This window comes from Myotis yumanensis, unplaced genomic scaffold (genome assembly GCF_028538775.1).
Source record: "Myotis yumanensis isolate MYYU_CA2020_CCGP unplaced genomic scaffold, mMyoYum1.0.hap1 SCAF_1, whole genome shotgun sequence".
NCBI lineage: Eukaryota > Metazoa > Chordata > Mammalia > Chiroptera > Vespertilionidae > Myotis > Myotis yumanensis.
The window spans coordinates 210,458,283-210,473,294 of NW_027223752.1; the positions used below are offsets into that span (position 1 = coordinate 210,458,283).

At 40.6% G+C, this 15,012-nt stretch overlaps 1 protein-coding gene across 1 annotated transcript; it reads left to right on the forward strand.

Moving 5' to 3' along the window:
• Positions 1–1,015: 1,015 nt before the first annotated feature.
• CNGA1 (cyclic nucleotide gated channel subunit alpha 1) lies at positions 1,016–12,544 on the forward strand. Its single transcript, XM_070410558.1, has 8 exons — positions 1,016–1,128; positions 2,980–3,096; positions 4,084–4,146; positions 6,827–6,868; positions 6,947–7,060; positions 9,016–9,123; positions 9,847–9,953; positions 11,130–12,544. Exons 1-8 carry the CDS (start codon positions 1,022–1,024, stop codon positions 12,542–12,544), a joined length of 2,073 nt encoding a protein of 690 aa, XP_070266659.1. The 5' UTR covers positions 1,016–1,021.
• The last annotated feature ends 2,468 nt before the right edge of the window (positions 12,545–15,012 follow it).

Here is a 15,012-nt window from a genome sequence, read left to right on the forward strand (position 1 = left end):
ACCTGTCCCTACAGGACCTCTAGTTTTACCACCTTAAAAGTCTTCCCAGGGGACCCCTCAAGGGGTGCCTCGCATGTGCCGGCTTTTGTGGAGAAAGGTATGTTTTTTAAGCAGTGACTCATGGAAGATGAAGGCCCCTTCAGGCCCAGGTGGTCAAGGGAAGCAGGGGGTGGGGAGGGGGAACAGCCTCCACTCTGCAGGCAGGACTGCCGCATGGCAGCTGGGGGAGCATCAGGGAACAGCAGCTTTGTCATGGTTTCTGGCGTTCTCAAGGTGGGTACCTACAGAATTGGGGAGAGGGTCCTCCTGAGGACCGTGGACAGAAGTGATACACTGAGGGCAGTCGAAGTCGGGTAGGTGGGAAGGCAAGGCAGTAGACAGCAATCATATGAGCATGGTACATGCTGGAAGCAGCTGTAAAGTGGATCGATGTTTGGCCCAGCTCATTCCACCTGATCTTGGGAAATAATATAACCAGATGAGAGTTTAGGCCAGTGTTTCTCAACGTATGTTGCTGGGACTATATGTATCACGGTAATTTAGAGGACTGGCTACAAATGTGGATCAGTTGCATCCTTATTCACTCCAAAGTGAATACCACTCAAGACATTTTGTCTGAATGCCTATAGACATTCACAGCTGATTTACATCCATTTTGTATCGTATTTTATTATTTTTTATTATTTCTTAATTGTTTAATGTATATGTGAGGTCCCTGTAGTTTTGTCTTACACCCACAGTACCTGAGTATTTCAAAACTGGGTAAATTCAAAATTAAAAAAAAAAGTCTTATCCCTCTCTTATAGTCTTGAATTAAAAAATATACACCAAAAACTGGTGAGTGGTAATTAAGGGCTTAGACCATGTTTCTATTCTATTAAAGAAAAATTCCCACATGTAACTGGAAATAAGATTAGAAGCATTAGAAGAATGATAGAGTGAAACTTTTGATTATGTATGTAAATATTAAAAAAATCTTCCTACTAATAAGCCTTTTCTCTCCCCAGATATTAAACTAACCATGAAGAAAAATATTATCAATACACAGCATTCTTTTATAAACATTCCCAATGTGATTGTCCCAGATATGGAAAAGAAAATAAGAAGGATGGAAAATGGAGCATGCAGGTAACTCCATTAATTTTTCCACGTATTTTTAATGGAGCTCTTAAATTTCAATTTAACTTTAAAAAATTATTTTTAATCCTTACCTAAGAGAGAGGAAGAGAGAGAGAGAAAGAGAGAGAGAGAGAGAGAGAGAGAGAGAGAGAGAGAAACATCAATTGGTTGCCTCCTGTACATGCCCCAACTGGATGGAACCCTCAGCCTTTTTGGTGTGTGGGACCGTGCTCCAGCCAACTGAGCTACTCGGCCAGGGCTCAATTTAACTTTTAATTTGTAACCTTAAACTTTATAATTTATTTAATTATAAACTTTGAAACAGCATAATTTGTACAACAAATAAACATAGATATTATTGTGCTCATTTAGAAACCCCTATGCCAAATATTTCCTAGTCACTGGCAAGACCTTTCCTCATGAGACATTTCAATTCTAAAGGGATAACATTGCCATAGATACATGTGAAAAAATACAATGTGAAATGCTAGCACATTTTAAAAGTATAATTTAAAGCAGTTACTCTATTTCTACAAATGAAGAGAACATGTATACATGTGGTTGAATATATTTTTAATGATAGGAATCCTATCTAATAAAAGCTTAATATGCTAAGTGTCTGGTCATCCATTCGCCCATTCAACCAATCAAAGTGTAAAATGCTAATGATGTGCTAAAGCCACTCAACCACTCACTATGACGTGCACTGACCACCAGGGGGCAGACGCTCCAACTGGTAGGGGTCCCATGAATCAGGACTGAGTGAGACAGGCTGGACACGGCCTGGAGCCCTCCCGCGGTCCCTCCCTGACTGGCCAACCTCCCACATCCCTCCCCAGCCCCAATCATGCACCAGTGGGGTCCCTTGGCCTGACCTGTGCCCTCTCGCAATCTGGGACCCCTCAGGGGATGTCAGAGAGCCAGTTTTGGCCTGATCCTGCAGGCCAGGCTGAGGGACCCCACTGGTGCACAAATTCGTGCACTGGGCCTCTAGGATTTTTATAAACTAGTACATATTCCTGTATATGACCTAGAAAGTATTTTCTTAATTACATGTATCTCACTGAATTGTGGTTATAATTCTTTGTATTCTGTACAGTTCTCATTTCACTCTAATTAAAAGTCGCTGTGTGTGTTAGTTTGAGAGGGAAGGAAGAGGGGTAAAGGTCCCCCTAATGAGAACTGGCATTCCTCCATATCAGTTTACAGCAAGCATGTCAAACTCACAGGCTAACACGGGCCAAATAAACAAGGTTTAAGTTTATGTGGGCAGCAAAAAAAAAAGAGCTTCAATTTTCATAGAAACGTAGGTTTATTTCAATAGAGACATGCTGAATACAAAGGGCTGAAATAAATGAGTAATCGTTAACATAAAATAATAGAACATTTTAATAAAAATTAATATTTTTTCTTGAACATTAACTTACCAGACACTGAATAACCGCACAAATTAATAAGCGTAATGCAAATAAACCTATTTTTCTTGTTCTCCAAAAGCAAACTATTTCCTGTTGCACACAACAAACAAGTCAGTCCAAGACTAATGACGTGGCAATCGGCTGCTAAAATATTTGCTGCTGGTATTAGTGTAGAGAAATGGTGCACCTGCACGTAAGGCACATAAGGGAAACGAATGCAATATGATTACGTATAGTAATCAGTCATTAGCAAACGTTGTAGCTCGTTATTAATAATTATGTATAACAGAATATTGTAAAAATTAAGTTACAAAATTTTTATTAAAACATTTCTTACCGTTATATTGGCTGGGCCACAAAAACATTCCTTGTGGGCCGCGAATTTGACATGCTTGGTTTAGAGCATTGCTCTAATTCATCTCTCCCTCCCATTGGACCGTAGCTCCTTTTCTGACGACGATGACAGTGCCTCTATATTTGAAGACTCCGAGAGTGAAAACCCCTGTGCAAGGGATTCCTTCAGAAATAGTTCACGCAGGAAGGGAGGACTATCACGGAGGTGAGCAATCTGATCTATTCCCCCATACTGTTTTTTTCTTTTCTTTTCCCCATACTGGTTTTTAAACCATTGTTTAGATGAAAAAAGATCTTCTCCTTTTAGTGGACTTGGCAAATGGTCCTGCTCCCTCATCACTATGCAGGATCTCTGGAGGAACTCGCTACTTCTTTTCTTGGGAGACTGCTACTGCCTGATGGTTATTCATGTCCGTGGGGCTCCAAGTCATACCCTTGCTGATCATTTTCCCTGAGACACCTGTCTGTCTCTTAAGAAGCCTCATGCTCCAGTCCTCTCTGATTTCCTCCTTCTCTCTGATCCTTCTTCTAGGGCCCTGAAGTGGTTTAGCTCTGTTTGTCTCCATAAGAAAGTGTTTTAAACTTGGCTGTCATTTTTTTAAATCCCATTTGACTTTCCTTTCAGGGGAAGTAGAGCACTGGAGTAAGTAACTGAAGAGAAAAGCTTAAAATCCTTCGTAGGGAATAAGCAATCACGGAAACTTCAAACATGCTACTCTGAGGGTGTGGAAGCTGTGTGTGGTGGTGTGGGTCAGGGGTTGCCATCCTGTGGAACATAGTCACTTTTTATTTGCTGTTTGTCCCTCCTTTTTTTCCTTCTCTCCTATTTCTCTTTTCACTGACTACCTCCAGTTTTTCCACTATCTCCATTTGCCTTTCTTTCCCTTCCTAGCTTCCTAAGTGTAAGTCTCAAGTCTCTTGCTGGGAGTTAGCAGAATCCAGTTGGCTCAGTGGAGACCAATAAGGATGCTACTTCTCATTGATCAACAGGCGTTTACTAATCACTTTGGTTCATGGCATGATATTTGGTAGCTCATGCTTCATGGAGGTTCTATATTTTCAAAACTTATCTAGACAATCATTGGTAATAAGTAGGAACTGAAAAAAAGTTGTTCTTTAAGACTGTGTGCTTACCATAGACATTATATGGATGGTGACTACTATGAATTCACAGTACTTCTTCATTCCTTAGGGAACAGTACCTGCCTGGTGTCATTGCACTTTTCAATGTTAACAACAGCAGCAATAAGGAACAGTAAGTATATTTACAATAGAAAACTACTAGTAAAGCTTGTTTTCAACGAAAACCAGTGAAAAGGTATCTGAAACTGTTTTAGGGCAGATATTAGGCAAACTCTACCTAACACAATGACATTGATATTCTGTCACTTTATTGTTTGTTTATGTACTTTTGAAAAATGTAGCTACATACTATTAAAAGTAGTATGTATGTATGCATGTGAGCATTTCAATACTGCGAATTACTATTATGGGCCCCATCTCTCTTTGAAGGCTAAGCATTGCCACTAGTCTGTTCTTCTAGATCCTGTCATCCCTATTGCTCTTGGGGAGCCCTGTTCTGTACCAGCATCTCCTATTATCAGCTCTGGCCTACAGAAGGCGGTACCACTGAACTTCTCAGTGATGCTGGTGCCCCTCTCACCTGCACATTTCGGATCATTTTTGTATTCTCTGAGCATTCTTAGGGAATATAAGCAACTGGTGGGCTACCTCTCTTATGTAGGACTAGAGCCCAGTGCACGAAATTCGTGCACTTAGGGGGGGTCCCTCAGCCTGGCCTGTGCCCTCTTGCAGTCTGGGAGCCCTTGGGGGATGTCTGACTGACAGCTTCGTGGGGAGCGGGCCTAAACCATCAGTCGGACATTCTTAGCGCTGCCACACAGGCAGGAGAGTCTCCCGCCACCACCACTGCACACGCCAGCCGTGAGCCCAGCTTCTGGCTGAGCGGCACTCCCCCTGTAGGAGTGCACTGACTACCAGGGGGCAGCTCCTGCATTGAGCATCTGCCCCCTGGGTGGGTGAAGGTGGAAAACTGAGCATGTGTCCAAACTGCCTTTGTCCAGTCCCTTCCCCAGTCATTCCACCGTTCAGTCAATTTGCTTATTAGCCTTTTATTATATAGGATACCCATTTTAGTATACCACTCTCTGAGCCTTTTTGACACCTTCTTCAACCATCAGGCATGGCATTTTGTAATTTCTATTTCACTTGGTGTGAGCCCTCACCTTTTCTGAGCTTCCAAGAGCCATCTGAGCAGTGTGTGAGCACCACCTTTCAGGATCGATGCTAGAGTGTTCAATCCTGACTCACAGGAGTGAGTTCCCATAGAGATAAATTCTCCCCTTTTCAACTTTATGTTCTGTTCCCATTTGACAGGATGACCTTAGATACCAAGCCTCACTTGTCAATTTTATCTCTTATTTCTCCTCAATTGCAGCTTTCCAATTCTGGTCATTTGTACCCAGATGAAATTTGTTTGTACATTTGTACCTACAAATTTTCTCCCTTTAACATCCTCCCTCTTCTCAACTTTTCCAACTCTTGCTCATACTTTGAGGCCTAGGTTTAGACCTACCTCCCTCTAACAGCCTTCTCTGATAATCCTGTGGTAATGAGATGCCTGTTCTTTCATGTGCCAATAGTAAATCTTACCAAGACATTGGCGCCAACAATGGCAACCTACTGAGACCTTGGGTCTGGCTGTCTGACTCCAGAATCCTTTTTCTGCTCATGGAGAAGACCAATCATAGAAAGAGGCCTCTAGTCATGTAATTTCCACTCAGGAAGAAATTGTATATAGAAAAATATCCCAAATTTAGTGAATGATTCTAAGAATTAGGATTCCACTAGGTTACCACAGAGCTTTTTGACTGCTCATAAAATAATTGCTTCAGGCAGAATTAATACTCTACAACAATTGATGGTATTTTCTTGAAATTCTCAAAGCTCTTTTTTTTTTAGAAGTTTTTTTAAAAATATATTTTATTGATTGTTTACAGAGAGGAAGGGAGAGGGATAGAGAGTTAGAAACATCGATGAGAGAGAAGCATCGATCAGCTGCCTCCTGCACACCCCCTACTGGGGATGTGCCCACAACCAAGGTACCTGCCCTTGACTGGAATCGAACCTGGGACCCTTGAGTCCACAGGCCGACGCTCTATCCATTGAGCCAAACCGGTTAGGGCTCAGAAGTTTATTTAAGTTTACACTTTCAATGACCACGGTAACTAAATGTTATTTGACATAATAAAACAGCTCCATAAATTTCTTCCTATAATGAGTAGAACTCTAGCAGTTACTACGGTGGGCGTGCTGGGGCTATGGTCTCTTCTCCGCGTCCCTCATGGAGGGGGAGACTTGAAACGGTTCGAGCAAGCTAGGAGGCACTTTCAGGATTAAAGAATAATGAAAGACAGACATAAAATAGATTAAAAGCTTGGGCTGGGCGTGGTGTCTGCCTTCTGACTCGAGGGACAGGCAGAGAGAGCCTGCCCTCTGGAGGGACAGGCACAGAGAGCTCAAAGCTCTTATTTAAGGGTAAATATAAGTAATATCAAGAATCCTAAAATTGAAAGAATTTTAAAAATATATATTGAAACTTTAAAAGTACATTCTTTTAGGGGCTATTGTTTCTTAAATTTCTCTCCTTGGGTTTATGCCTTTACCCAGCTCCATTTTCTCCAGTTTTCCACATTCACCCACCCAGGAATTATTCTTTGTTCCCCTTGTTACCTGGATGCATGTGCATGTTAGTAGAACTCTCCAGTAGGAGACCAGATTTCTGGCTTCAAAGCACAGGGGGCAGGCCTTTGAATACAAAGCTGAGAATTATTGCTCAGTGGAGAGAAAAATAAATAAAAATGGAAGTCAGGATGGAATTTGACTATGTGACGGAGATATTGTTTCTTCTCTAGAGAGCCAAAAGAAAAAAAGAAAAAGAAAAAAGAAAAGAAGAGGTAAGTTAGACTTCCACAGTTTTCTGCCCATGACATGTTTTGCATTTTAATACTAACTGAATATCTCACTTATTTCAGCAAGCCAGATGATAAAAATGAAAATAAAAAGGACCTAGAGAAGAAAAAGAAAAAAGAAAAGGACAAAGAGAAGAAAAAGAAAGAGGGAAAGAAAGACAAAGATAAGAAAGAAGAGTAAGGTTTTTTTACTCTCATTGAAGTCAGGAATTCACTGGTGACGGGTTTTGGATCCAGGGGAAATTTCCTGAAACTTTATAGTAAAGATGCCCTTTGTGAAGACTAAATAAATTGTTATTAAATGTAGTTTAACTTTTTTCTTATTTTCTTAAAATTAACAGCAGAAGCCTTCGTCTTAGTTTCTCATCAAGAACTTTCATTGTTATCGTTAATTCCCTTCCCCAGACCCTGATAAAGATAAACTTACTACTGGGAGATAGTAAGGCTCCAAGGAAAATAGGATTCCTAGGATCTTCCCATCAATTTAAAATATTGAAATATAAATTCAATAATTTCATTAACATTTTTACAGAATAAACACTGTATGGGAAATACTCCAAAATAAAGGAGTCTCCTTGCAAAAAGCCATGCCTAATTTCAAAAGCAAAAACACCAGCCATTTGAATGATCCTTTTTAAAACAAACATTTGAGAACTGGAATTGCACAATGATAAGGCTGAGTCGATACTGTTGTCATAATCTGGTTATTCTTTAACAGGAAAGGAGTAAAGGAAGACTAGATAACATAGGCATGCCATTCATACAGCTTTGCTAGTTTAACACTCCAAGTCTAGCTCCCTCGGATCAGTGAGGGAAGGGACTGGACAAAGGCAGTTTGGACACATGCCCAGTAAGGTCTGAGTGACGTGGAAGGTGCTTGTATGGCAGTCACACCTGGAAGTGAGGCCGTGCTCAGGGTAGGTGTAGCCACCAAGAGGGTGGGAAACCTGACCACTTAAACTCCTAGACAAAGGAGCACACACTCTTGGCTCTTGGCCGTCTTGGGACTGCTGTTCCAGGGAGTACACTCCCTGCATTTGCAGGGGTCTTAGTAATGTAAGACTCCATACAATGGACTAATGGGCTTTAATTAACCTGATGCTGGACTGGTCCCAGCTGCAACTTGGAATGAAAGCTCTGGACACTGGCCTTGCTTTGGCTTTGCTGAACCCACAGCTGCCCCTCCTTCAGGACTGGCTTAAGGGAAATGGGACATTGGAGGCTGAGGAATATAACTCCACACAAATAAAGTCTTCTAACCGCACCTCATTCTCCCGTGGGAGCTTCTGAAAGTGCTCATTTCAGTGGCACCCCAAGAACCCCACTCCCATGGCAATGGGGGAATCCCACTCCTGTACTCCTCTGGTAGCAGAGTGATAGTTGCAAAGCTCTTTTTGCTTTTTATTAAAGGAAAAATTGTTTTCTAAACTTACTTAAAACTCTTTACCAGGCAATGGTTCAATTATTGGTGCCTGTTAGAAAGTTGTTGAAGTTTGTATAAAGAAAAAAGTCCTTAAAAGTATAGGCTTGATACTAAAAGAAAGTTAAAAATTTTTATTTGAACATATATTTTCTTCCTCCCTTCCTCTTGCCCACACTTGCCTCCCTTAGTCCTCTTCATGCTTATGAATATGCATTTTTATTAGATTGTGTTATATTCTTCTTTCCTACAGATTAGAAAGAAGGTATGAGTTCTCCCCTTACAGTGTAGTTCCTGGTTGTTTTGTTACCTGGTATGGGGCATAGCAAAGCCAGCATTCTCCCACCACCTATACCCTACCAAAGGGTTCTGTGACATGTCCAGGGTTTGGCATGATCTATGCCATGATTCCTTCTTTGTGGCTGAAGAGACAGCAGTGTCTACAGCATTGCAGTAAAACAAGGGCTTTAATTAAAGTGTAAAATATGGTTTAATGTAAGACTAGTAACTTAACTATCTAGCCACCCTTCACTAACTAGTTTCTTATAACTAGTGCACTTATGCCAAGCTAACCTTCCCACTGTAGAGTGAGCTTCTCCAGCTTCCTTCTCTTTTGTTAATTGTGGGGGATGGGCATTGTCCTATTAGACAGGTGAAACTGAAATGTTTTTGTTTCTTGGTAACTTTCCCCTCTGTGTCTGATTGCTGCTAGGGAGAAGAAAGAAGTCATGGTGATTGATCCCTCGGGAAACACATACTACAATTGGCTGTTTTGCATCACCTTACCCGTCATGTACAACTGGACTCTGATTATTGCAAGGTCTCTATATATTTTTGTGGATCTCAGCTCACTTTCAGTTTTCAAGTTAACTGACTTAACTGTTTGGCCTAGAGCTCTTCAGGACATCCCTCTTTTCTTCACCACAGAGACTCTATGTTGTTCTCAACGTGTTTTCCTAAGATCAGGACTAGGTGCTTTCCTTCCCAATATACTTGGAAATCCAGTAGCAGGATGGAGGGGTGAAGAGGATACTTTTAAATTTTTGATCGCCCAATCATTTAATTAGAACTTTGGGGGATTTTTTTTTTTTCCCTATGAGAAAACATTTTGCCAAGAGTAGAAAAAGATCAAGGACCTAGATTGGTTTAGAACAAGGTGTGTTTCCCAAATGATTTCTATGGTTCCCTGTCTTTTAGCCAGTAAACAGTTCAGCCATCCAGAACCAAGCATAATTTCCTGAAGCATTTTGGGCGCTGACAGTCAGTATGAACCTGGTTATTAATGTATATGACCCAGTGTATTTGACTTTAGCTCTAGGTCATTTATTCTTATTTGATGTTTTCATAAAGCTAACTAGTATAATGGCAAGAATGTTGAAATTCAGAAGAGTGAGAAAACTAATCCAACCACTCCAATTTGGGAAAGATTCAATGGCTTCTAAGGACCCCTCCTAGTCTTATACTTCTCATCATGAGAAAATTACACAAAGAGGACTTTTACTGAAATGACTCCCATTTTATTTATATAAATTTTTTTTTACAGAGCATGTTTTGAGGAACTCCAGTCTGATTACCTAGCGTATTGGCTCGTTTTTGATTACTTGTCAGATACAGTCTATCTTCTCGATATGTTTGTACGAACCAGGACAGGTAAATATGTAAAGTTTGGGACATTTTGCAATTTCATGCTTTGATATCTATAATATAATTTGAAATTTTCTAATGAAAGCATTCTTCAAAATAACTCACAAAAACCTGTTTTAGAGAACAAAACACAGTTGAAAGCAAGAATACCATATTCCCACCCACAGGCTCAGTTCGCTCCAACGGATTCAGAAGGGATGTTTCTAGGCAACCTTTCGAATGTGATTGGTGGTTTTCCTCTGTTACCCTGTTCATTGGGTTTATGCCAGGTGAAAGAAATAGAAGAGAGCAGAAATCGTCTGTCAGCCCTGTGAGGAAAGGCTACCTAACAGAGAGATTAAAGAGGCATGGAGGGAAATGTCATTGAACCCAGCAGAGCTGTATTAGAAATTTTGTAAGAAACAGAACACACATCCTTAACTCAATTTTGTGATACATGGTGAGGCATTATTGACCAGGGGGAAGACTCTAATAACTACCTACATCAAGTACTCTTATTAAGTAGATATAAACTCATTTTTCTACACTGCTTCCACATGCAAATGTAACCAGTGAATACAGAGCGTTGCAGTTGTTGTGTCCTATTTGCAGCTCTGATAGTCGGTATAAGAGGAAGAACAAATGGTTTTCCTAGTGAAATGTATCAGAGTGCTGAAATTCTGGATTTAATTCACCAGCCCATGGTAGCAGTGTAAAAGGGAAGATCCCACATGTCTAAGGAATGCTGACACCAAGGACACTTACGCTTCACCTTGAAGCAGCAAGGAAAGAGTATTCACAATGGTACCCAAGTTTCAAGAGTGGGTTTGGGGTTTTGTCAAGAGAGTAGCCTGAGGTATTAGCACAGTGCTTAGGGGTCCAGGACACTTTCCAAGAACACTGTTCATAAAAGCGGTGGCTTTGCCTGAATGGAGATACTGATCTACAGAGATTTGTATATATACATTGCATATAATTTCTCACTTTTGCACTTACAAAGTTTTGCTTTTTATTTCTACAACATAGTATGTTCCATAGCTATATGTTGATTGGTACTCATATCTTACTACATTGCTAAAAGCATATTTATTGAAAGTGAGTTCTTGTTTTGAGCTCAATGAAGTCTATTGAGAGTTACTTCAGAAAAATTCACAATAGCATAAAAAGAAAAAAAAACATTAAATTGATTTTTTTCTATTTTAGGTTACCTGGAGCAAGGACTGCTGGTGAAGGAAGAGCTTAAACTCATAGAGAAATATAAATCAAACTTACAATTTAAACTTGATGTTCTATCAGTAGTACCAACCGATCTGCTGTATTTTAAGCTGGGGTGGAACTATCCAGAAATTAGATTAAATAGACTCTTAAGGATCTCTCGAATGTTTGAGTTCTTCCAAAGAACAGAAACAAGAACTAACTACCCAAACATCTTCAGGATTTCTAACCTTGTTATGTACATTGTCATCATTATCCACTGGAACGCATGTGTGTACTACTCTATTTCCAAAGCTATTGGATTTGGAAATGATACCTGGGTCTATCCTGATGTCAATGACCCTGAATTTGGCCGTTTGGCTAGAAAGTATGTGTATAGCCTTTACTGGTCTACACTGACTTTGACCACCATTGGTGAAACACCACCTCCTGTGAGGGATTCTGAGTATGTCTTCGTGGTGGTTGATTTCTTAATTGGAGTATTAATTTTTGCTACCATTGTTGGTAACATAGGTTCTATGATTTCCAACATGAATGCAGCCAGAGCAGAATTTCAAGCAAGAATTGATGCCATCAAGCAATATATGCATTTTCGAAATGTAAGCAAAGATATGGAAAAGAGAGTTATTAAATGGTTCGACTATCTGTGGACCAACAAAAAAACAGTTGATGAGAGAGAAGTTTTGAAGTACCTACCTGATAAGCTAAGAGCAGAGATCGCCATCAGTGTCCACCTGGACACATTAAAAAAGGTGCGCATTTTTGCCGACTGTGAGGCTGGTCTGTTGGTGGAGTTGGTCTTGAAATTACAACCCCAAGTCTACAGTCCTGGAGATTACATTTGCAAGAAAGGCGATATTGGACGAGAGATGTACATCATCAAGGAAGGCAAGCTCGCTGTGGTGGCAGATGATGGAATCACTCAGTTTGTGGTATTGAGTGATGGCAGCTACTTCGGTGAGATCAGCATCCTTAACATTAAAGGCAGCAAAGCTGGCAATCGAAGAACGGCCAATATTAAAAGCATTGGCTACTCAGATCTGTTCTGTCTCTCAAAAGATGACCTCATGGAAGCTCTAACTGAGTACCCGGATGCCAAAGGTATGCTAGAGGAGAAGGGGAAGCAAATCTTGATGAAAGATGGTCTGCTGGATGTAAATATCGCGAATGCTGGCCATGACCCCAAAGATCTTGAGGAGAAGGTCACCCGAATGGAAGGGTCAGTAGACCTCCTGCAAACAAGGTTTGCTCGGATCTTGGCTGAGTATGAGTCCATGCAGCAGAAACTGAAGCAAAGACTCACCAAGGTTGAGAAATTTCTGAAACCACTTATTGAAACAGAGTTTTCAGCCATTGACGGATCTGGAGTTGAAAGTGGGCCCACAGACTCCGCACAGGACTGAAGAGCTAGCTGTTCGCAAGGACGCACCTCATGATCCTTTCGGTGATGTGACTAAGTGATGATTAAGTTGGAAGAAGAGGAAGGTGCAGCTGGGGAATTTTCCATGAGGAAAATGTGCTTTGGTGCAGGGCACAAGGCCAACACACTTGCATGTAAGGTACTGTGATTAAAGAATCATTGTATCTTGGGATTTTCCACTATGGACAATGTGCAAAGATATAACTGATTAACTTGTCAGTATCTACATCTTTTGATTCCGCCTCCCCCCCCCCCACATAGGTTCCCTTCGTGTAACAATATTTATAAAAGGGAACAAGTGTCCCTCACTTTCAGGCAATTTACATGGTTGAGGAGTAACTGGGAAGAACCATGCACATCATGTTCAGAATACAACTTAAAAAGAATTAGAATGCAATAAAGAAAAATAAATTCTCAAACTATAGTGACTATTCTTTATTTAATAATTTAGTAGGCAGTTTAGGATCTTATAGAGCTTCAGGGTCATTTTAAGGATATTAATTGTCACACTCTAGGCTTAGAAAGATTGGTTGAGAGAAATTTCTTACTGATAAAAGAATTACAAATAAGACTGTACAAATAAATGCATAAATGTTATATATAAAAATAGAACATTAAAATTAAAACATTTTGTAAGATTTTTAAATAATAAATTAAAAGAATTTTTCTGGTTATTTAAGGCCTGACAGCAGTAGCTACTACCCTTCTCTGACTGATCAACAGAAAAGAGATAAAGGTAATAATACTGCCGGGTGATTAACAAAGGAAGCTGTTGTAAAGTTTGACAAGGAAACCTGGGAGTTCAATGGATCAGCATGGGCATCACCTGGGAGCTTCTTAAAAACTCAGAATCTCAGGCCTGCCCACTGTGTCTGAAACTGCATTTTAGCAAGACTGTTAGGTGATTAATACCCACATTAAAGCTTGAGAAGCACCTATCTAGAGAACCAGGAAGGAGTAAATGGGAGGATGGTTCTAGAAAAGAAAAGAGACAAGTATGACAAGCATGTGGCCATAGAAGATATTGCTAATCCATCACACAGCTCTTACTGCTGAACCCAGCCATGTTTCAAAATATTCTTCCTAATACAGATTACAGGAATTAATAAAAGATTTCTATCCCCGCCTAAAATAACATGATTTAATGTAGCTCCATGTTAATTTAACATATCGGATATTTATATAGACTCCAATCAGTGTAGGTCAATGATAGAATTTATTCTTCTCTACCTACAGAATGCCCATTGAACTATATACATTATGTCTTTGCAGCCTTAAGTTTCCCTTCTACATTTTGCCTGTCTCTTCAATAACAGCTGGCAAGAATTTCTTTACTGTAGAAGTGGCTAGTCCTGGAGTGGGAGGGCCGTAGATAATATGCAACATGGCTTCTGCCTGAGACAGGTGCTCCTTTTTCTCTTTTTTCTTTCTGATTCTTATCATTCCTTTGCTTCGGCTGCATTTTCTTCTTTTCTTTGTGCTCTTTCTTGCCTGTCATACAAAACTCTAAGACTGTAAAGAAGTTTGCTGGCTACTCATGTCAGGCAGATGTGGTAAGACAGGAATGAGTGAGGGTTACACACCTGGAGAAGCAACCCCAATCACAGCATCCAGGAGTGGGCACTTTGAGTCTGATCTGGGCTGGAGACATAGCCTAGGGTTCTGACTTGATGACCTTTGACGCAAAGCTCTGTGAGTCTTGCTTTGCTCGAATTGGATGGCGGCAGATTCTTGGTTTACTAAAGACTTGGGGTAAGTACGGTTTAGCCAATTCTTTTCTCACAACTTGCCCAAGTAAAGACTTTGACAGCTGGTGGTGAGGGCTCCAGTTTAGATACCTGGAGGGCAATTCAGATGTTCACAACTGGGTTTCAGCTTCATTAGGGAATATTGTAAAAAAACAGAAAACATGTGGCTTTGGGGAGACCCATGGTGAGGTGCTGACCCGGGTACATGTGGCTGCCAATGCAGGAGCTCACCTTTTAGAAATCCAGAGACCAGCCATATTCCAGGCTGATTCCAGTCTCCCAATGTTTGTCTAGAACTAGCTTCTTAATATATTAAGACTAGGACAGGCTTGGCATAAGGACAAGGGAGGGCTGGCCGGAGTTTGAAGATCTTTAATGATTGCATCTGGGAGATGAGAGAGAGAATGCTGGGATTCACGGGTGCCAGGTAGCGAGGGAGCAGAAACCCAATCACCAATCTTGCCAGTGTGTCTGAGGAGTGTCCCCCAGCTCTACCATAATGTCAGGTCCTCATAGGAAGAGAGTGCGCAGAGTTTTGTATATGTATTTTTTAAAAAACCAACTTGAAATATGTTGTGATTAGGCTTCTTACCACTAGGTGGCAATGTTGGTCTACAATGATTACCTTCAAAGCCTGAAGCTGAATATTTTTCTCCATAGAAATTATAGGTAGTAAAATCAGAGCTCTTCGGCAATAATGGGT

Excerpts from the sequence above, each read along its gene's own strand:
- CNGA1 (XM_070410558.1), top strand. The coding sequence starts at position 1,022 with ATGAAGAAAAATATTATCAATACACAGCATTCTTTTATAAACATTCCC. Across the intron at positions 1,129-2,979 it reads ATGGAAAATGGAGCATGCAG|CTCCTTTTCTGACGACGATG; the intron begins GTAACTCCATTA and ends ATTGGACCGTAG. Across the intron at positions 6,869-6,946 it reads AAGAAAAAAGAAAAGAAGAG|CAAGCCAGATGATAAAAATG; the intron begins GTAAGTTAGACT and ends CACTTATTTCAG.